Genomic DNA, 19,018 nt, shown 5'->3' on the forward strand with positions numbered 1-19,018 from the left:
CTGAGCCCTGCAGAAGCGATTTGGTTCCTGCAGCGCCGGGGGGAAAGGGGGGGGCATGAGGGCCCCAACATGGGGGAGGGGGGTGTCACATGTCCCTGAGCCAGTGGCACATCAGTGTGCCAGTATGCAGTGCCTGGAGGGACAGATGGAGGCCGCAGTGCCGGCTCTGTGCCCAGGGGTTGATGCCCAGCCACGGGTCATCACTGGCATTGAGCACCTAGGGCTGGTGTCACTGTCCCATGGTGTCCCCCAGCCCAAAGCCTGGCCCTGCGGCGCCCAGTGGCACAGTCCTCCACAGCCAGCCGAGCCAGCAGTGCCATCAACGCCGTGGATGGGAACCAGGATGGGAACTGGCAGCACGGCTCCTGCTCTCAAACCAAGAGGGAGTTGGAGCCATGGTGGACAGTGGACCTGGGCCATCGCCATGCTGTGGCAGCTGTGGTGGTGAGGAACCGCCTGGACTGCTGCTGGCACTGGCTGAAGGGTGCCCGCGTCCATGTCGGGGACTCCCTTGCCAGCCATGGCACCAACAACCCCATGTGAGTGCCACAGTGTTGACACTGTGGTGCACGGCTGCTTTGGCGCTTGGCCACCCTCACCCTTGTCCCCCTCCTTGTAGCTGCGGCACAGTCACAGATACCAGCCCTGGCTCCACCAGCACCATCTGCTGCCACGGGCTGCGTGGCCGCTACGTCACCATCACGATCCCTGGCCGCGAGGAACGGCTGAGCCTGTGCGAGGTGGAGGTTGTGGAGCAAGGCTGTGCTGTGCTGCCAGGGGGTGAGTGGGTTTGGGGGGCACCGCGCGGTCTTCTGGGGACATGGCACCCCCAGCCCAGCTGTTCCCGCAGCCCAGAACGTGGCCCTGGGCCGCCCGGCCACCCAGTCCTCCATCCTGGATGCCAGCAGCAGTGCCGCCAATGCCGTCAACGGGGACTGGGATGGCAATCAGGAGCACGGCTCCTGTGCCCACACCACAGAGGAGCTGGAGCCATGGTGGCGTGTTGATCTCGGCCACCGGCATGCCATCTATGCCGTGGTGGTGAAGAACCGCCATGACTGCTGCTCGGAGCGGTTGAAGGGGGCTGAGGTCCGCGTCGGTGACTCCCCGGTTGACCGCAGTCAGCACAACCCTGTGTGAGCACCAGCCCCATCCTCTCTACTGGGAACACCACTGGCACTGTGCTGGCTCATCCTGCCCCCTCCTCTCCCGACAGCTGTGGCATCATCACAGATGCCAGCCCCGGTTCTATCAGCACTGTCTGCTGCCATGGCCTTCGCGGTCGCTACGTCTCCATCCTCATCCCCGGCCGGAAGGATGCGCTGGTGCTGTGTGAGGTGGAAGTGATCCGGCAAGGCTGCACCCCGCTGCCAGGAGGTGAGCTGTCAGGAGAGCCCACCTCCCCCAGGAACCCCGGCACCCACCAACCCACCCCGTGGTGTTCACAGCCCTCAACGTGGCGCGGGAGCAGCAGGCGACACAGTCCTCCACCTCCAATGGCTCCGGCTTCGCATCCAAGGCAGTAGATGGGAACCGGGACGGCGTCTGGCACCACGGCTCCTGCAGCCACACACGGCGAGAGCGGGAGCCCTGGTGGAGTGTGGACCTGGGCAGACGCCACGCCGTGGCAGCTGTGGTGGTAAAGAACCGGCAGGACTGCTGCTGGCAGCGGCTGCGGGGAGCACAGGTCCACGTTGGGGACGCGCCAGCCGATCGTGGCAGGGACAACCCCATGTGAGCCAAAACCATGTGGTTTGGAGGGAGTGTCCCCACCCCACCATTGCTTCTGTCTCCTGAGCCCCATCTCTTCCACCCCGGCAGCTGCGGCATCATCACGGACGCTGGTCCTGGCTCACTCAGTACCATCTGCTGCCAGGGGCTGCAGGGCCGCTATGTCACTGTCACCATACCTGGCAGGGAGGGGCAGCTGGTGCTTTGCGAGGTGGAGGTCTACACTGTCTTCCCCGAAATCTGAGGGGCTCCTGGGGGGCAGCTGATGTGCTACCAGGGGCTGGCACTCAGCAGGGGGCTCCGGCTGCTCCCTGGCGCCTCTGCGTGGGGCATCCCCCAGGATCAGCCCCACCAGAGGGGCTCCACGAGCAAGCCTTGGTCCCTCCCCAATAAACACGGCCATGGATCCCATCCACCGCTTGTGCCTTTCCTTGGGTTCACACCAGCACAGGTGCTGCATGGCCACGCGCGGGGTCCCCCCACACCCCTGCAGCCCCCCAGGAGGCTGCAGCACTGGAGGGGATGGATTCCAGCAGGGAGTCGGCATCAGGAGAAGTGGCGCAGGAAGGCGGCGTGGAAGCGAGTGAGGGCGAGCAACACAGGCTCCAGTGTCTCAGCTGGTGGCAGCAGTGACAGCCTGCGGGGCGGGAGAAGGGGGGCAATTGAGGGGAGGTGGGGACACGCCAGCACCCTGACCTGAGCCCCCCGGTGTTACCCGACGTGGTAGGTGCCCTCTGGCTGCCCAAACTCGCTCCCTGGGGCCAGCACCACCCCCGTCGCCTCCCGCAGCTCCTGGCAGAAGAAGACGTCGGGCTCCAGGCCCAGCACCTGGAGGAGCAGCTGGAGCATGGGCACCCTGCACCATGGGGGCACCCTCTCCCCTGGGCATCCCCTGGGCGTCCCCTGTCCACAGGGGGCCACAGGGTGCCCTGTGGCCCCAGGGTACCCCTTGTCCCCAGGGTGTCCCATACCAGGGGGCTCGCCACATGCCCCCAGGATGGCTCCCGCCACCCTGGAGACCCTCATAGCCACATGATGCCCCATGTCCCCAAGATGCCCAGCACTCCCACAGTGCTCCGTCTCCCCAGGACATCCCATACATCAGGGCTCCCTACACTCCCACAGCACCCCTGTGACTGGGGTGGCTCTGTGCTCCCAGGATGCCCCATGTCCCCAGGGTGTCACATGTCCCACACCACAGGGTTCCTTGCACTCCCATGTCCATGGGTTGACTCTCGCCCCAGGAAGCCTCACACGCCAGCATATCCCCAGGATGCCCCGAGTCCCCAGGATGCCCCACGTCCCTCCCCAAGATGCCCTGTACTCCCAGGATGCCCCCTGTCCCCAGGGTGTCCCATCTCCCCAGGACACCCCACATCACAGGGCTCCCCACACTCTCACCCTGTCTCACACCCTTGGGATGACTTCCGTTCCCCACAGCACCCCTCTCCCCCTCCCCACCCCCTACCCCGGGTCCCCCCTCCCCACGGCCACCCGTGGGTGCTCACCCGGGCCTGCTGCAGGGCACGGGGTGGGAGCTGGATGCGGGGGAAGGCGCGGGCGCCGCCCTGCACGGGCTGGCAGCAGATGCCGGGGGCCCGGCCCAGCACCTCCTGCACCCGCCGGGCGTTGTGGGCCAGGTCCCGGTGCAGCCCCTGCCTCTGCTGGGGTGGGAGGGGGCTGAGCCGGGTGGTGGGGTGGGGCAGGGCATGGGATGGGAGGGGGATTGCGATGGGATTGGAGATGGGGTGGGGATGGGGATTGGGATGAAGACGGGGATGGGGATTGAAATTAAAATGGAATGGGGATGGGATGGGGATGGGGATGGAAATGGGATGGGGATTGGGAGGGGATGAGGGTGGGAATGGGGATGGGGTGGGGATGGAGATGGAGATGGGGATGGAATGAGATGGGGCACATGCACCAGCTCCCACCTCCTCCAGGGCCTTCTGTATGGGATCCCCCTCATCTGGCGGGTCCATGAGGAGGTCAAGCAGGATCCGCCCCAGGACACAGGGCCGGGGGATGGACTGTGCCAGCTGGAAGGGCAGTGTGATTCCCTCCTCAATGTTGACCAGCTCCAGGAACCCCACACGGAAACCACTCCTGCGGGACATAGTGCTGGTCCTCATTCCACACACACACCCAGGAGGCCCTGGCACAGCCACCCGTCGCCTGGCAGTGCCAGCACTCACTCGCCTGCCACGCTTTTGGAGAGGGAGTAGAATGAGACAAGCTGGACGGTGGAGGCGAGCGGGGCACCCATCTCCCACAGCACCCGCTTGAAGGAGAGGAAGGGGCAGCCAGGGAGGAAGGCTCGTTCCTGCTGTACCTGCGGCATCCAGGGCTCAGGGGGAGCCAGGCTGGGGGGGCACAGCCACCCCTCAGCCCACCCCCGCACCCACCTCATCTGCCAGCAGCAGCAGGTGTTCCTCAGCCACCAGCCGGATGATGTCCTCCATGCTCTGCCGGCTCAGCACATGCCCTGCCAGGGGGAGCCCACTGGTGTCCCCCCATGCATGGGGAGCCCACTCACATCCCCCCACCTGGGGAAACTGAGGCACGGGGACACCACCACCCCCAACTCACCCGTGGGGTCTCCGGGGTTGACAATGCAGAGCACCTTGGGGTGGCATCTCACCCGTGCCTGCCGCAGCACCTGCCACAGCGCCTCGCCAGCCACAGCCCAGCCCTGCTCCTCGGCCAGCGGGTACGGCACGGCCACGGCCCCCGCCAGCCCCGCTGCCGCTGCATGCAGCGGGGGGCCCGGCACCGGCACCAGCACGCCTGTCGGCTGCGCTGCCCTCTCATCCACCACCAGTGACAAAACAAACTGGGATGGGGATGGGGATGAGCTCGGGGAGTCCAGCATAGGGACCCCGCTCACCAAGGACAGTTGCTCACCGGGAGGATGCTAGCAGTGCCATTGCAGAGGATGATGTTGCGAGGGTGGCAAGGGACACCGCCGTCGCGGCGCTCAAGGAAACGGGCAACCCTGGTAGGGACCCCCAGTGCGCGGTGCTCGTGGTTGTAGCCTCCTGGGGACAGGACAGACCCGCTCCTGAGCACCATGAATCCCATGGGACCCCAACAACCCCCTCCCTCAGTGGCCTCAATGGGAAAGGGCACTTCATGGGGCTGGCACTGGGCAGACCATGGGCCTGGGCACCCCATAGACCAAGCACCCCATGAGCTGGGCACCCTATAAGCCATACTAGGCACCCCTCTGCCACCATGCTGGGCACCCCATGGGACTGGTGCCACTTACTCCATGGGTCATGCCAAGCACCCCATGCGCCATGTGGGGCACCCCATGGGCTGTACTGAGCACCCTATAAGCCACAGCAGTCCCACCCACCCACACTGAGCACCCCATGGGACACCCCCCCCAAGCAGCCTATAAGCCATGACAAGGGTGACCCCAAGCTCCCCATGTGCTGGCAAGGGGCACCCCACACTGACACTGCCGGGCACCCCGTGAGCTGTGCCACACCCTACCAATGTTGCCGGCATCCATCTCCTGCAGGATGCGCCGTGCCCGGCGCTGGGCACTCTCGGGCACAGCGGGGCTGCCCAGCAGATCCGGGTAGGCACAGGTGGCCGCGACCTGGGGGACAGGGAGCTGGGCTGAGCCTGGCCATGCTGGGGGACATGGTGACAGGTCAGCAGTGTCAACCCCAGTGCCCAGCAGTACCTGGCGCAAAACAGCCAGTGGGCCCCGTCCCACTGCGTGAGCGTCGTCACCACTGCAATCCACAGGGACACCAGGCACCAGTACCGCTGGCTCCGATGTCCCCAATGTCCCCTGTGCCATGGCCATGGCAGCCGCGGTTGACACTGTCCCTGCAGGGAAATGCCAAGGGGTGGTAACGGGGAGGGAAAAGGGGCGGGTAATGGGGCGGGTAACGGGGCCACGTGCATGGCATGGTCACAAGGGGACAGCCAGATGGCCAGGACCCTGTCCACCCTGGCACACCACGCACTGCCAAATCCCTAACCATTAACCCAGCCCACCCCCACCCCCGGCTGCATGCACCCGCCACTTCAGCTCCTGTCCCAGCCATGGCAACGATCAGCACCCTGGGGGGCACTGACACCCCCCTGTCTCAGGTGAACCCTAGCAGCCAGCGCACACCGCCACCTCCACTGCAGCCTCTGCTTGAGCAGGCTACTGCCATTGAAGGCGAGCTGACCCAGGTGAGACCCCTACAACCACCCACGGGTCCCCAGAGCCACCCAGAGCCCCATGGGACACACAGACACCCAAAGCCACAGACCCGCATGGGATCCACAGCTGACAACCATGGTCCCATGCTCCCATGGGTCCCCACAGCCACCCATGGGTCCCCATGGCCACCCAGAGCCCAATAGGACCCACAGACACCCATGGCCCCAGAGTCCCACGAGGTGCCCATGCCCACGCATGCTCCCAGAGCCCAATGGTGTCCCCACAGCCACCCCAACCCTGCAGCCACCCATAACCATCCCTGTCCCCAAAAACACCTCCCTCCCTATGCCCATGCACATCCCTGTGTCGTCTTCCAGGTCCCTGTGGTCCCCAGGTCCCTGAAGCCCCCCATCCAGGTCCCCCCATCCACCCTGATCCCATGTCCCCAAAGTCACCCACTCCCCATGGCAACTGTGCCTCCCCTCAGGTCCCCACAGCCCCCTGTGCCCCCACATCAGGGTGTCCTACGAAGCTCTGTAGTGCCATCCTCCAGCCCCACCGCCTATGACCATGTCCCCTGGGCCTCGGGGAGGGGGGTATAGGGGGACAGAGGACAGTGGCCTTGCTGAGCCAGCTCCTGTCCCCAAGGGGAAGGACAAGTCCTCCACCGAGGTCATCTGCTGCCATTCAGGGGATGCAGTTGCTGCCGGCCGCCAGCCCCTCACCTACCTCCAGCAGGTAATGGGGAGCCCCATGGCTGCCTGCACTTAAAATCACAGAATCGTGGAATTGTTTAAGTTGGAAAAGACCTTGAAGATTGACAAGTCCAGGGTTGACTGAGCACAACGGGATCTATGATCCTCAGCTCCCCCCCCAGCACCCTGGTGATGGGTGAGGGGCTGAGTCCTGACCTTAGGTGATGGGGGGGGGGGGTGGATCCTGACCTCAGGGTTACCCAGGGTGTTGGGGGGGTGGGGGGGGTGGTGACCAAGGGGGGCTGGCCGCATCCCCACAGGTGGCTGCCATCTGCGCGTATCCCGCACTGCTGGACGCCGAGTGCATGCCGGCGGACACCAAGCAGCGTGCACGCCAGATCCTGCAGCACCTGCAGGGTGGCAGCCCAGGTACAGTGGGGATGGGCACACCTCAAGGGGGCCAGCCCCCCATATGGGTAGTGGGGCATGGGGTGATCACCAGATGCAGTGACACCGTATCTGTCCCCAGGGTCATACAACCTGGAGTACGTCACTGACACTGTGGCCAAAAAAGCGGCCCATTACTTGGAGCAAAGGGACAATGGCATTCCCAGCGATCCCCACTGCATTGTCCCCTGCAGTGGCACCGCCTCAGCCATGGTGGTGAGCGTGGGATGGGGACCAGCAGTGGCAACTGCATGGTCATGGGGACACTGAGGACCCTCCAGCCATGGCAGCTTTTCCCGGCAGGATGTGGTGTCGCTGGTGGTGGATGAGAGGGCAGCGCAGCCGACAGGCGTGCTGGTGCCGGTGCCGGGCCCCCCGCTGCATGCAGCGGCAGCGGGGCTGGCGGGGGCCGTGGCCGTGCCGTACCCGCTGGCCGAGGAGCAGGGCTGGGCTGTGGCTGGCGAGGCGCTGCGGCAGGTGCTGCGGCAGGCACGGGTGAGATGCCACCCCAAGGTGCTCTGCATTGTCAACCCCGGAGACCCCACGGGTGAGTTGGGGGTGGTGGTGTCCCCGTGCCTCAGTTTCCCCAGGTGGGGGGATGTGAGTGGGCTCCCCATGCATGGGGGGACACCAGTGGGCTCCCCCTGGCAGGGCATGTGCTGAGCCGGCAGAGCATGGAGGACATCATCCGGCTGGTGGCTGAGGAACACCTGCTGCTGCTGGCAGATGAGGTGGGTGCGGGGGTGGGCTGAGGGGTGGCTGTGCCCCCCCAGCCTGGCTCCCCCTGAGCCTTGGGTGCCACAGGTGCTCCAGGACAACGTGGCCAGTCCGAGTCACCCCTTCCTCTCCTTCAAGCGGGTGCTGTGGGAGATGGGTGCCCCGCTCGCCTCCACCGTCCAGCTTGTCTCCTTCTACTCCCTGTCCAAGTGTTTTGGGGGGTGAGTACCAACACCTCATCCCCCCCCAGACCTCCTGAAACCCCCTTTGCCAGCCCCCTCCACCTCCTTCTCCCCCAGGGGTGGTTTCCGAGCAGGTTTCTTCGAGCTGGTGAACATTGACCCAAGTGTCCTGAAGTGCTTCTACACATGGGGGATGTCAGTGTATCCCTCCATCCTGGGTCAGGTGATGTTGGAGATGGCCATGGAGCCCCCACTGCCCAGTGACCCCTCCTATCCAGCCTTTAAGGAGGTGGGTAGTGCCAAGACCCCTCCTCACAGCCAGCTGCCACCGGGACACACAGGTCTTACTGGTAGCAGTGGGGTGATATCCCACTGCTACAGCCGAAGGACAGGCAGGTGCTGTGTGGGCCCATGCCTGTTTCTGGCTCCATCCCCATCCCATCCCATCCCATTCCATCCCATTTTCATCTCCATCTTATCTCCATCCCCGTCGCCACCCCCATCCCTATCACCATCCCCATCCCATCCCCACTCCCAATCCCATCCCAATCCCCATCCCCACCCCAAGCCCAAGCCCATCCCCATTCCAATCCCAGCCCCATCCCAATCCCCATCCCCACCCCATCTCCAATCCCATCGCAATCCCCCTCCCATCCCATGCCCTGCCCCACCCCACCCCACCACCCGGCTCAGCCCCCTCCCACCCCAGCAGAGGCAGGGGCTGCGCCGGGACCTGGCCCACAACGCCCGGCGGGTGCAGGAGGTGCTGGGCCGGGCCCCCGGCATCTGCTGCCAGCCCGTGCAGGGCGGCGCCCGCGCCTTCCCCCGCATCCAGCTCCCACCCCGCGCCCTGCAGCAGGCCCGGGTGAGCACCCACGGGTGGCCGTGGGGAGGGGGGACCCGGGGTGGGGGGTGGGGACGGGGAGAGGGGTGCTGTGGGGAACGGAAGTCATCCCAAGGGTGTGAGACAGGGTGTGAGTGTAGGGAGCCCTGTGATGTGGGGTGTCCTGGGGAGATGGGGCACCCTGGGGACAGGGGGCATCTGGGGGACAGGGGTGTATCTGGGGGACAGGAGCCACCGCAGTCACAGGGATGCTGTGGGAGTGCGGGGAACCCTGATGTATGGGATGTCCTGGGGAGACGGAGCACTGTGGGAGTGCTGGGCATCTTGGGGACATGGGGCATCATGTGGCTATGAGGGTCTCCAGGGTGGCGGGAGCCATCCTGGGGGCATGTGGTGAGCCCCCTGGTATGGGACACCCTGGGGACAAGGGGTACCCTGGGGCCACAGGGCACCCTGTGGCCCCCTGGGGACAGGGGATGCCCAGGGGAGAGGGTGCCCCCATGGTGCAGGGTGCCCATGCTCCAGCTGCTTCTCCAGGTGCTGGGCCTGGAGCCCGACGTCTTCTTCTGCCAGGAGCTGCGGGAGGCGACGGGGGTGGTGCTGGCCCCAGGGAGCGAGTTTGGGCAGCCAGAGGGCACCTACCACGTCGGGTAACACTGGGGGGCTCAGGTCAGGGGGGTGGGGTGGGGGGGTGGGGGGAGTGCTATGGTGCATGGTGGGGGTTGGGTGACGGGGGGGTAGGGAGCCCTTGGGGCTGATGCTTTGTGTGGAGGGTGGGCAGTGCTGGGGGCTCGGGGATGGCAGGGGAGATGGTTCGGGTTGGGTGATTGTGGTGATGGCAGGTACTAGGGGCTGGTGGGCTGGGGCTGGAGGGCTGGTTGTGTTTGAGAGGCTGGCACTGGTTGGCACTGGGTTGGGTGTTGGAGGCTGGTCAGGGGGGTTCGGTTGGGTCAAGGGGGCTGGGGGAGCTGGGGGATCGGGGCTGGGGGCTGGTTTGTGCCAGGATGTTGGGCTTTGGTTCTCAGGCACAGAGGTTTGGGGAGCTGGGCTGGAATGCTGGGGTTGGATGTTGGGGGCTGCTTGGGTTTGGGGTGAGGGGAAGCTGGTTTGGGCTGGGATTTGGGGGGCAGGGAGGTCAGGATGGATGTTGGGGGCTGGCAGTGGCAGAGGTTTGGGGGGGGGGGGGCGGCTGCGATGGGGTGGGGGTGAGGACAGGTTAGGGAGGCCCAGCTGAGGTCAGACAAGAGGGATGTCATGGATGGTGGGGCTGGGGGAAGGGTTGGGATGGAGAGGCTGGTTGGGCACCATTGGATTGCTACGCCAGGATGTTGTTGGGGGACAACAGGACTGGGTGAAGGGGGGATGTGGGACCACCCACCACCCCACCACCCTGTGCCCCCCAGGCTGTCGCTGCTCCTGCCGGCTGAGACGCTGGAGTGGGTGCTGCTCACCCTCACCCGCTTCCACGCCGCCTTCCTGCACCGCTTCTCCTGACATGGGGGCGACCCTGGCCCCCTATCTGCCCCCTCAACCCCATTAAAGCCCCCCACAGATCACACCATGCCTCTGCTTGCCCCCCACAGGGAGCCAGAAGGGACCCACGACATGAGTTGTGGGGTGTCTCAACCCAACCCTGCTGGGTGCTGGTGGGGTGGAGGGGGCACCCGTGGGTGGCAGGTTGTAGAGGATGCTTGGCTCGACCTGGCTGGTCACTACCCTTTTATTAGTGGGGTTGCTGAGAGGAGAGCTGGCCCCGCCTACTGTTCCCGTACCATCCCCCCCCCAGGGGACACAGGGGCAGCAGGAGGGTGACCAGCCCTGGCACACGAGGTGCCCTTGTGTCCCCCAACAAAAAGGCACGAAGAAGTTGAAGGCACTTCAGGGACCACCTAGGGCAGAGTCCCGGCCCATGGCACGTGGAGCCCGGTGGGGAGTGTGGGGTGGTGGGTGCTGAGGGGGGCACAGGGGGGTGCCGGGGCTGGGGGGGTGCCGGTGTTAGGAGTACTCCTTGACGAACTTGGTGTAGAAGCTGCTGAGCTTCTCCAGCAGGACCTGCAGCTTCTCAGTGGGTGGCAGGATGGTCATCCTGGGATACATGGGGGGCTGACACCAGGGCTGGGGTGGGGGAACACCCCCCAGCAGCTCTCTGAGCCCCATATCTCCATCTCTACCCCCTAACAAGCTCCTCACCACCCTGCACCCAACCCACTGGGCACTCAAGACCCCCTTCTCCCTGCACCCCTAGACCTTGCACCCTCCCACCCCCACCTCCCCAGCTAACTCAAACTGAGGATGAGGGTCTTGGGGTGGGGTTCCAGCCCCATGGTGGGACCCCAACCTCACGCCCACCCCTGACCCCCTCACCAACACCCACCCCCATCCCCCAGGCACCCACCGAAAGTGGAAGGTGCCTTCCCGCTGCCCGAACCCGCTGCCCGGCACCACACAGATGCCCGTCTCCTCCAGCAGCTTCATGCAGAAGAACATGTCAGGGGCCTGACCCTGCGCCTGCGGGACGGAATGGGGCTCAGCACCACACACGGCCATGGGTGGGCACAGGGAGCATCGGACCCACAGATGGGGCAGGGCACCACCCCATGCACCATTAAGGGCCTCGATCACTGCCTGGGACTCACCTTGCCCAGCCCTGTATGGCTCAGGACTCATCCTGCCCAGCCCCACAGCACTAGGGCTGATTTTTTCCAGCCCTACATTGCCCAGTATTCATCCTGCCCAGCCCCACAGCACCCAGGACTCATCCTGCCCAGCCCCACAGCACTAGGGCTGATTCTGCCCAGCCCCACAGCACCCAGGACTCACCCTGCCCAGCCCCACATTGCCCTGGATTCATCCTGCCCAGACCCACAACATCCAGGACAGATTCTGCCCAGCCTCAGCACCCAGGACTCATCCTGCCCAGCCCCACAGCACCTTGGCGGCGTCCAGGGCACGGGGCGGCAGCTCGATGCGGGGGAAGGAGTACATGGCGCCCTGCACAGGGTTGCAGCGGATGCCGGGCACCTGGTTGAAGATCTCCTGGGTAAGCCGAGCCTTGTGCGCCAGGGCGCTGAGCACCGCCTTCTTCTCCTGCTGGGACAGCCGGGCTGGGGACATCTCCTTTCTATCCCATCCCAACACATCCCCATCCTCATCCTATGCCCAGCCCCATGCCCAGCCCATCTCATCCCATCTCCATCCCCATCCCCATCCCCATCCCCAACCCCATCCCCATCCCCAACCCATCTCTATCCCATCCCATCCCCATCTCATCCCATTACACCCCCATCCCATCCCCATCCCATCCCCATCCCATCCCCATCCCAATCCCTATCCCAATCCCCATCCCCATCCGATCCCATACAGCAATAAAGAGCTCATATGAAGGATCCCCAGGCTGTGGTGGATCAACGACAGTATCCAGGAGGATCTGCCCAGGCACAGGTGGGCACAGCCGCACTGACACCAGCTTGGCCAACTGCTGCTGCACGTCAGGGTCCATGTTCACCACCTCCACGTACCCACTGCGGAACCCGCACCTGGCATGACATGGCCCGAGGAGTGATGGATGGGAACCCACGGAGGAGCCCTGGATCCACAGATCGGAGCTGTGGATGGGGACCCATGGACAGGAACCAACAGAGAGGGACCTACGGATGGGGGTCTATGATGGGAACCCACAGAAAAGAGCCGGCAGGCTGTGGCTATATGTCCTCTGACACCCACAGAGCTGTGTCACATCCCTACAGGGTCATGGCATTACTATCCCCACCCTTGGGACCCACAGAGTGGTGGCATCATCACCTCCACCTCAAGAGATCCATAAGGTTGGAGTATCTCCATCCCCTCCCCTAAGGACCCATGGGGCCATAGCATCACCAGCTCCACTCCTGGAACCCACAGGGCTGTGACATCACCACCTCCACCCCAGGGGATCCATGGGGTGCTGGCATCTCCATCCCCACCCTTGGACCTACGAGGCCATGGCATCATCATCTCCACCCCAGGGGATCCATGGGGTAGCAGCATCCCCATCCCCACCTTTGGACACACAGGGCTACGTCATCTCCATCCCTATTCCTCAGTCTGTGGCATCCCTAGGACCTGTGAAACCATGGCCACCCACCCCTAGGGTGACGGTGGTGGGACTCACTCGCCCATGAAGCCCTTTGAGACAGAGTGGAAGGAGGCCAGCTCCACCACCTCCGAGTAGGGCGGCCCCATCTCAAACAGCACCTTCTTGAAGGAGTGGAAAGCCGAGCCCTCAGCATAGATGTTGTCCTGGTACACCTGGGGTGAGGAGGTGGCAGGGTGTTACTCAGATGCTGAGGTTTCCCCAGGGAGGGGGGTCACCCCGTGGGTCTCACTCACCTCATCAGCCATGAGGAAGAGCTTCTCCTCGAAGGCAAACTTGATGACATCCTCAATGCACTGCCGGCTCTGTACCTGTCCTGGGGGGACACAGCATCAGGAGACATCATGGTGCTGGCACTGGGGGCTCCCAGCCCCCCCACCGGCTGGGTTCCGGGGGGCTGAGCCCCCATACTGGTTGGGTTTTGGACGTCCAGGTCCCAGCACTGTTAGGGCATTGGGGGTCCCAGCCTCGGCACCACCAGAGCACAGGGCATCCCAGTCCCAGCCCTCATGGTGCCAGCTGCAGTCCCAGTCCCAACAGGGAACGGGGGTCCCAGTCCAGCCCAGGGGTCCCAATCTAGTTTTGGGGTCCTAGACCAGCCCTGGGGTAACAGTCTAGTCTTGGCGTCCCAGTCAAGTCCCAATGTCCCAGTCCAGTCTTGGGGTCCCAGCCAAGCCTCAGGGCCCCAGCCCCAGGGTCCCAGCCCAACCCTGGGGTCCCTGTCCTGTCTTGGGGTCCCAATCCAGCCCTGGGGTCCCTATCTAATCTTGGGGTCCCAATCCAGCCCCAGAGTCCCAGCCCTGCCTCGGGGTCCCAGCCCCGTCTCGGGGTCCTGTCCCCAGGTACCAGTGGGGTTGCCGGGGTTGATGATGCAGAGGACGCGGGGGCAGCAATGCTGACGCCCCTCGGCCAGTGCCCGCCGCAGCTCGGCCACATCCAGCGCCCAGCAGTGCTCCTCGTCCAGGTAGTAGTTGAGCTGGACGGCGCTGAGCTCGGCGATGGCCGCCGAGTAGAGGGGGTACTGCGGGATGGGGATCAGCACCCCCGTGCGGGACCCCCCCTCGCCAGACACCAGCAGCTTCAGGATGCTCTGCGGGGGAGGGGAGAGGGGCAGCATGGGCATGGGGACAGTGTGGGGACAGGATGGTGAAGGCATGGGGATGGTGTGGGGACAGGGTGGTGTGGGCATGGGGACAGTGTGGGGAGAAGGAGGGTGAGGGGACAGGGATGGTGTGAGCACAGGGACAATAAGGGGACAGGGGTGGCGTGGGGACAAAGGATGGTGTGGAGACAGGGACGGTGTGGGGCTGGAGAGGTCATGGGCATGGGGACAGCAGGATGGGGTTGGTGTGGGCATAGGGGCAGCATGGGGACAGGGATGATGGGGGCACTGCAATGGCATGGGGACAGTGTGGGGACAGGGACACCATGGGGACAGCATGGGGACATCACAGGCACAGGGACGCTGCAGGCAAAGGGATACCATGGGGACAGGGACAGCGTCAAAAGAGCTTGGTCACCATGGGCAGGGTGCTGGCATGCACCCCACGGAGCCATGGGGACACGAAGGAAGCATGGGGACAGTGGGGACACATCATCCCCAGTGCCACCCCCCCATCTTGGCACTGCCCATCCTGGGGCCGGTGCCAACCCTGGCACAAAAGTCCCTTTGTGAGCATCCGCCGTGGGAACGGCTGGCGGGTGGCACCCAGCCCAGGGCCCGGGTGATGCTGGGGATGGCCGATGTCCCCATACCACGATGGCATCGCTGGCCCCGGTGGAGAGGAAGATGTCCTGGGGCTTGGCGGGGACACCGTCACGGCGCTGGAGGAAGCGCGCCACGTCCTGCCGCACCAGCTCGATACCAGGGCTGGCACTGTAGGCACCTGGCAGAAGGGACACGGGGGTGACACAGGCATCCAGGAGGTGACACTGGGAGGGTCCCTTCCATGGCGGGGCACGGGCACTCACCAGCGCTCTGCCCGGCACAGGCTGCCAGCAGCCGGCGGGCGCGACCCTTGGCATCCTGGGGGATGGAGGGCTCGTCGAGCAGCTCCGGGCACAGGCACAGGGCGGTCACCTGCCAGGGGACCCGCTCAGCCCCGGACACCTGGGTCTGCGTCGGACGCCTGGGTGTCCCCATCCCCCTGTCCCCCCCATGCTGTCACCCAGAGCTGGGTACCTGGCGGAGGAAGGTGATGGGTTTCTGCCCCATGGCGTGCGCATCACCAATGTTCGCCTTGATCACCTCGGTGAAGGGCTTGGGGACACCCTGTGGGGATGGGGACAGTGTGGGGACAGGGACAAGGAAGGAGACAGTGACAGAGTTGAGGGACAGGGAAGGGGACAGGGACAGGGATGGGGACAGTGTGGGGACAGTGACAGATTCAGGGACAGGGATGAGGACAGGGATGGGGACAGCGTGGGGACAGGGAAGGGGGCAAGGTCAGTGACAGTGACAGAGTCAGGGACAGGGAGGGGGACAGGTATGGTGTTGGGGATGAGGACAGGGACAGGGAACAGGGGTCAGGGGTGACAATCCGGCCACCCCCACCCAGGGATGGCACCACTGTGGCTCGGGTGGCAGTTTCAACGGGGTGACCCCAGGCCCTGGCACAACCCCAGTGTCCCCTGTCCCGGGGGGTGGGTGGGACATGGAGACAGCTGGGACATGGGCACCCTAGGGATGGTTGGGACTTGGGGACCCCAGGGGGCACAGCTGGGACATGGGGACAAGTGGGACACAGGGCCCTTGGGTACACTGGGGAACAAGGACACTGGGTCCCCAATGCCCCACACCAGGTCTCCAGCCCCGGGTGGCCATGGCCACCTCCCGCCCAGCCCTGGACTTTGGCCACCTCCGCCAGAGGCCGGACTCTGCCCCAGCCCAGCACTGCCTGCCACCACCACCCCTGTCACCTGCTGTCACCCCCATCACTTCCTGGCATCCCTGTCACCCCCGTCACCCTCTGCCACCATCACTCCATCACCCCCAACACCATTGTCACCCTTGTCACTGCCGTCATCCTCCTGTCACCACCACCACCCTGTTACCCCTTGTCACCTCCCATCACCCACTGTCACCCCCTGTCATGCCCAGCCACCCCTGTCACCCCGCCATCACCCCCCCATCATCCCGGGGCACTGGGAGACCCTGTCAGTGTCCCATGGGGAGCCACACTGCCACAGACACCCAGGGTGCCCCTACCCCCACCCAGCACCCAAGGGTGCCTGGGCTGGGTGCCAGGGACAGGGAGTGCCGGGGCAAGGTGAGGCTGGCACCCTGCCCCGCCACCACCTGCCCGCGGGGGCTGCAGGGACACCCCCACTACCACGGGACACCCCCTGCCCATGGGACACCACTTCCCACCCAGGGGACACCCCCCACCCATAGGACACCTCCCCCCACCCAGGGGAGACCCCCACCGACGGGACACCCCCTGCCCAGGGGACACCCCCCCGCCCAGGGGAGACTCCCCCATAGGACTCAGCTGACTCCAGGGTGGCAGCTGGGGGGCGCACAGGTGGATTCAGGGACATGGCGGCGGGGGGGGGGGGCATGGGGAGGGGAAGAGGTCCCTCCTGGGAATGGGGTGCTGGGCCTGGGGGTACCCGGTTTGGGGATACCCCGGTCTGGGGGTCCCCAGGGTGCCAGGTGTGGGGGTGCTGTGTCCGGCGGTGCCCCAGATAGGACATCCCAGCCTGGGAGGTGCCCAGGTGTGGGGGTGCCGGTGTCTAGGGGTGCTGGGTGGGGGGTGTCCAGGTCAGGAGTCCCCAGGTCTGGGGGTGCCTGGGGGGGGGTGCCCAGTCTGGGGGTGCTCGGTTTGGGGATATCCCGGTCTAGGGGTAGGGGTGCCAGGGGTGGGGTCCCGGAGGTGCTGGGGGTGGGGTCCCGGGGGTGGGGGTCCCGGGGGTGCTGGGGATGGGGTCCCGGGGGTGGGGGTCCCGGGGTACCTGCCGCAGGTCCTGCTCCAGCTGCAGGGCGCGGGTGACGATGGGCCCCCGCACCGCGTACTCCACCCGCCGCACTGCCGGGTTCATGGTGCCGGGGGTCAGCACCGGCCCGCGGCCCCCCCCGGGGCCCGAACCCGCCGCTACCGCCGCCGCCGCCGCCGCCATGGTCCGCCCGGCCGGGAGCCTGCGGGGCCGCAGCGTCCTCAGAGCCCGCATCGCCCCCCCGGGGCCACCGGCACCGGACAGCGGCCGGGCCCGCCCCCCCGGCACCGCCCCGGGCACCGGGCACCAGCACCGGGCACCGGCACCGGGGGCAACGGGCACCGGCACCGGGCACCGGCCGGATCCGCACCTCCCCGGCGCCGCCCCGGGCAACGGGCACCGGCACCGGGACACTGGCACCGGGGGCAACGGGCACCGGGGACACCGGACACCGCCACGGGCAATGGGCACCGGCACCAGGGACACCGGCAGCGGGGGCAAAGGGCACCGGGGGCAATGGGCACCAGCACCGAGGGCAACGGACACCGGCCGGATCCACCCACACCTCACGGCCGGCACCGTCCCGGGCACTGGCACCGGACAGCGGCCGGACCCGCCTCCCCCGCCCTGGGCAACGGGCACCGAGCTCGCCTGCCCCCAGCACCGCCCCGCGCACCGGGCCTTGGGTCCCGGTCCCGGTCACCGGCCAGACCCACTTCCCCCCCCCAGCACTGCCCGGACACCGGCACCGGTCCCGGGGGTGTCCCCCCGCCACGGGGTGTCCTGGCCCACGGTTGGGGGGCACGGGGTGCGGGGACACGGGGGGACATGGGGGACACGGGGGACAGGACATAGGAAGCGGGAACATGGAGGAACACAGGACATGGGACACATGGGACATGGGGACACAGGGGGACACGGGAGGACACAAGAGGACATGAGACGTGGGGGACAAGGGAGGACACAGGACGACACAGTACATGGGGGGACACAGGACTGGAGGACGTGGGGACACGGGGTATAGGGACATGGGGACGCAGGGGACACGGAGTACAGGGACATGGCGACACAGAACAAGGGGACAGGGGGGACCTGGGACCGGGGGACACAGGGCTGTGGGGGACACAGGACACGGGGGACACAGGTGACATGGGACACAACAGGTGGATTCGGGGTGTGACGTCCGGGGGACACACGGAGAGCCGGGCCCCGGCAGGGGCCACGGGCTGAGATCCCCAGGGGCACGTGGGGGACTGGGACCCCCGGGGACACGCGTGGGGCTGGGACCCCCGGGGGCACGTGGTGGGCTGGGACTCCCGGGGACCGGAGTCGGGGGCTGGGACCCCCGGGGACACGCGTGGGGCTGGGACCCCCCGCCGCCCCCCGGCCCCACTAACCCGCGCTGCTTCATGGCCCCGCTGCCCAGAGCGCCCCCTGCCGGCCCTGCCTGCCACCCCGCGCCAGCCCCGCCCCCCGCGCCAGCCAATCCCCGCCCACCCCAACCCCATTGGCTGCCGCTGCTCCCGTGGGGGGGGCGGGGGGACCCCTGGCTATGGGGGAGCCACGGGCACCCCGCTGTGGGTGTCCCACAGCCTCTCTCCCCAGGGGTTGCCCCACAACCCCCCTCCCCCAGGGGGCACCCCATAGACACCCCACTGTGGGTGCCCCACGGCCCCCTTCCCCTTGGGTGCTCCAAAACCACCCACAGCATGTGGGGTGTCCCACCCCCCTTACTTCCACAGCGCCCCCTCGCCATGGGGCACCCCACAAGTTGCCCCCTGGGGTGCCGGGGGTCCCAACCCCACGTTGCCCTCTGGGGTGCCAGGGGTCCCAGACCCACGTGTTTCCTTCCGGGCACCCTGTTCCCGTGGGTGTGGGGCAGCGCGAGCCCTTATCAGCCCCACGCAGCGGGGAGGCAGCACAGCCCATGCCCCCCCAGCCCCCCCCTGCCCCCCAGCAGCCCCCTGCCCCCCAGCAGCCCCCTCCCTTGGCGCAGAGCCTCATCCCAGGGGGCCCCAGCGCCCCCCCTGTGTCCGTGCGGGGAGGGGGGGGGGGGGGGCGCTGCGGGGCGAGGGGGGACCCTGTGGTGTCACCGCCGCAGCCTGACCTTTGCGAGCAGCTGCGTGCCAGCTCCTAAATATACCCGGGGGAGGCAGCTGCCCGGCC

General features: G+C 66.5%; 3 protein-coding genes across 8 annotated transcripts; 1 reads left to right on the plus strand and 2 right to left on the minus strand.

The window, feature by feature from the left end:
- Nucleotides 1–1,996: 1,996 nt before the first annotated feature.
- LOC308060471 (alanine aminotransferase 1-like) lies at nt 1,997–6,865 on the minus strand. 3 transcript variants are annotated; one of them, XM_080379252.1, is made up of 8 exons: nt 5,230–6,865; nt 4,636–4,769; nt 4,321–4,564; nt 4,137–4,216; nt 3,927–4,063; nt 3,240–3,837; nt 2,447–2,559; nt 1,997–2,368 (listed from the first exon to the last, which is right to left on the minus strand). In XM_080379252.1, exons 1-8 carry the CDS (start codon nt 5,549–5,551, stop codon nt 2,278–2,280), a joined length of 1,719 nt encoding a protein of 572 aa, XP_080235378.1. In that variant the 5' UTR covers nt 5,552–6,865; the 3' UTR covers nt 1,997–2,277. The 3 variants fall into 3 exon arrangements, with proteins under 3 accessions (XP_080235378.1, XP_080235377.1, XP_080235376.1); XM_080379251.1 differs by having other exon boundaries at nt 2,278–3,837; nt 5,230–5,338; nt 5,426–6,865; XM_080379250.1 differs by having other exon boundaries at nt 2,278–3,938.
- Nucleotides 5,794–10,257, plus strand: LOC308060252 (alanine aminotransferase 1-like; the record flags this gene model as incomplete). The annotated part of the gene is given in 10 exon segments (XM_080378719.1): nt 5,794–5,928; nt 6,548–6,637; nt 6,915–7,023; nt 7,097–7,308; nt 7,312–7,588; nt 7,693–7,772; nt 7,846–7,979; nt 8,058–8,229; nt 8,650–8,805; nt 9,322–10,257. Coding segments are annotated over 10 exon segments (1,482 nt in total). The 3' UTR covers nt 9,439–10,257.
- Nucleotides 10,258–10,488: 231 nt separating this feature from the next.
- On the minus strand, nt 10,489–18,307 carry LOC308060470 (alanine aminotransferase 1-like). 4 transcript variants are annotated; one of them, XM_080379247.1, is made up of 12 exons: nt 18,250–18,307; nt 16,871–17,054; nt 15,099–15,188; nt 14,888–14,996; nt 14,672–14,802; nt 13,763–14,006; nt 13,153–13,232; nt 12,935–13,071; nt 12,146–12,431; nt 11,716–11,871; nt 11,180–11,292; nt 10,489–10,870 (listed from the first exon to the last, which is right to left on the minus strand). In XM_080379247.1, the coding sequence occupies exons 1-12, from the start codon at nt 18,261–18,263 to the stop codon at nt 10,780–10,782; spliced, it is 1,635 nt and encodes a 544-aa protein (XP_080235373.1). In that variant the 5' UTR covers nt 18,264–18,307; the 3' UTR covers nt 10,489–10,779. The 4 variants fall into 4 exon arrangements, with proteins under 4 accessions (XP_080235373.1, XP_080235374.1, XP_080235372.1 ...); XM_080379248.1 differs by lacking the exon at nt 18,250–18,307 and having other exon boundaries at nt 11,806–11,871; nt 16,871–17,396; XM_080379246.1 differs by lacking the exon at nt 18,250–18,307 and having other exon boundaries at nt 16,871–17,393.
- Nucleotides 18,308–19,018: the final 711 nt, after the last annotated feature.

The sequence above is a fragment of the Falco punctatus genome (genome assembly GCF_963210335.1).
Source record: "Falco punctatus genome assembly, chromosome: 3".
In the NCBI taxonomy this organism is placed as follows: Eukaryota; Metazoa; Chordata; class Aves; order Falconiformes; family Falconidae; genus Falco; species Falco punctatus.

Excerpts from the sequence above, each read along its gene's own strand:
- LOC308060470 (XM_080379246.1), bottom strand. The coding sequence starts at position 17,086 with ATGCGGGCTCTGAGGACGCTGCGGCCCCGCAGGCTCCCGGCCGGGCGG. Across the intron at positions 14,007-14,671 it reads GGGCCAGCGATGCCATCGTG|AGCATCCTGAAGCTGCTGGT; the intron begins GTATGGGGACAT and ends CCTCCCCCGCAG. Across the intron at positions 11,872-12,145 it reads CATATGAGCTCTTTATTGCT|GAGAAGAAGGCGGTGCTCAG; the intron begins GTATGGGATCGG and ends CTGTCCCAGCAG.
- LOC308060471 (XM_080379252.1), bottom strand. The coding sequence starts at position 5,551 with ATGGCCATGGCACAGGGGACATTGGGGACATCGGAGCCAGCGGTACTG. Across the intron at positions 4,217-4,320 it reads CAACCCCGGAGACCCCACGG|GGCATGTGCTGAGCCGGCAG; the intron begins GTGAGTTGGGGG and ends TCCCCCTGGCAG. Across the intron at positions 3,838-3,926 it reads TCCAAAAGCGTGGCAGGCGA|GAGTGGTTTCCGTGTGGGGT; the intron begins GTGAGTGCTGGC and ends TATGTCCCGCAG.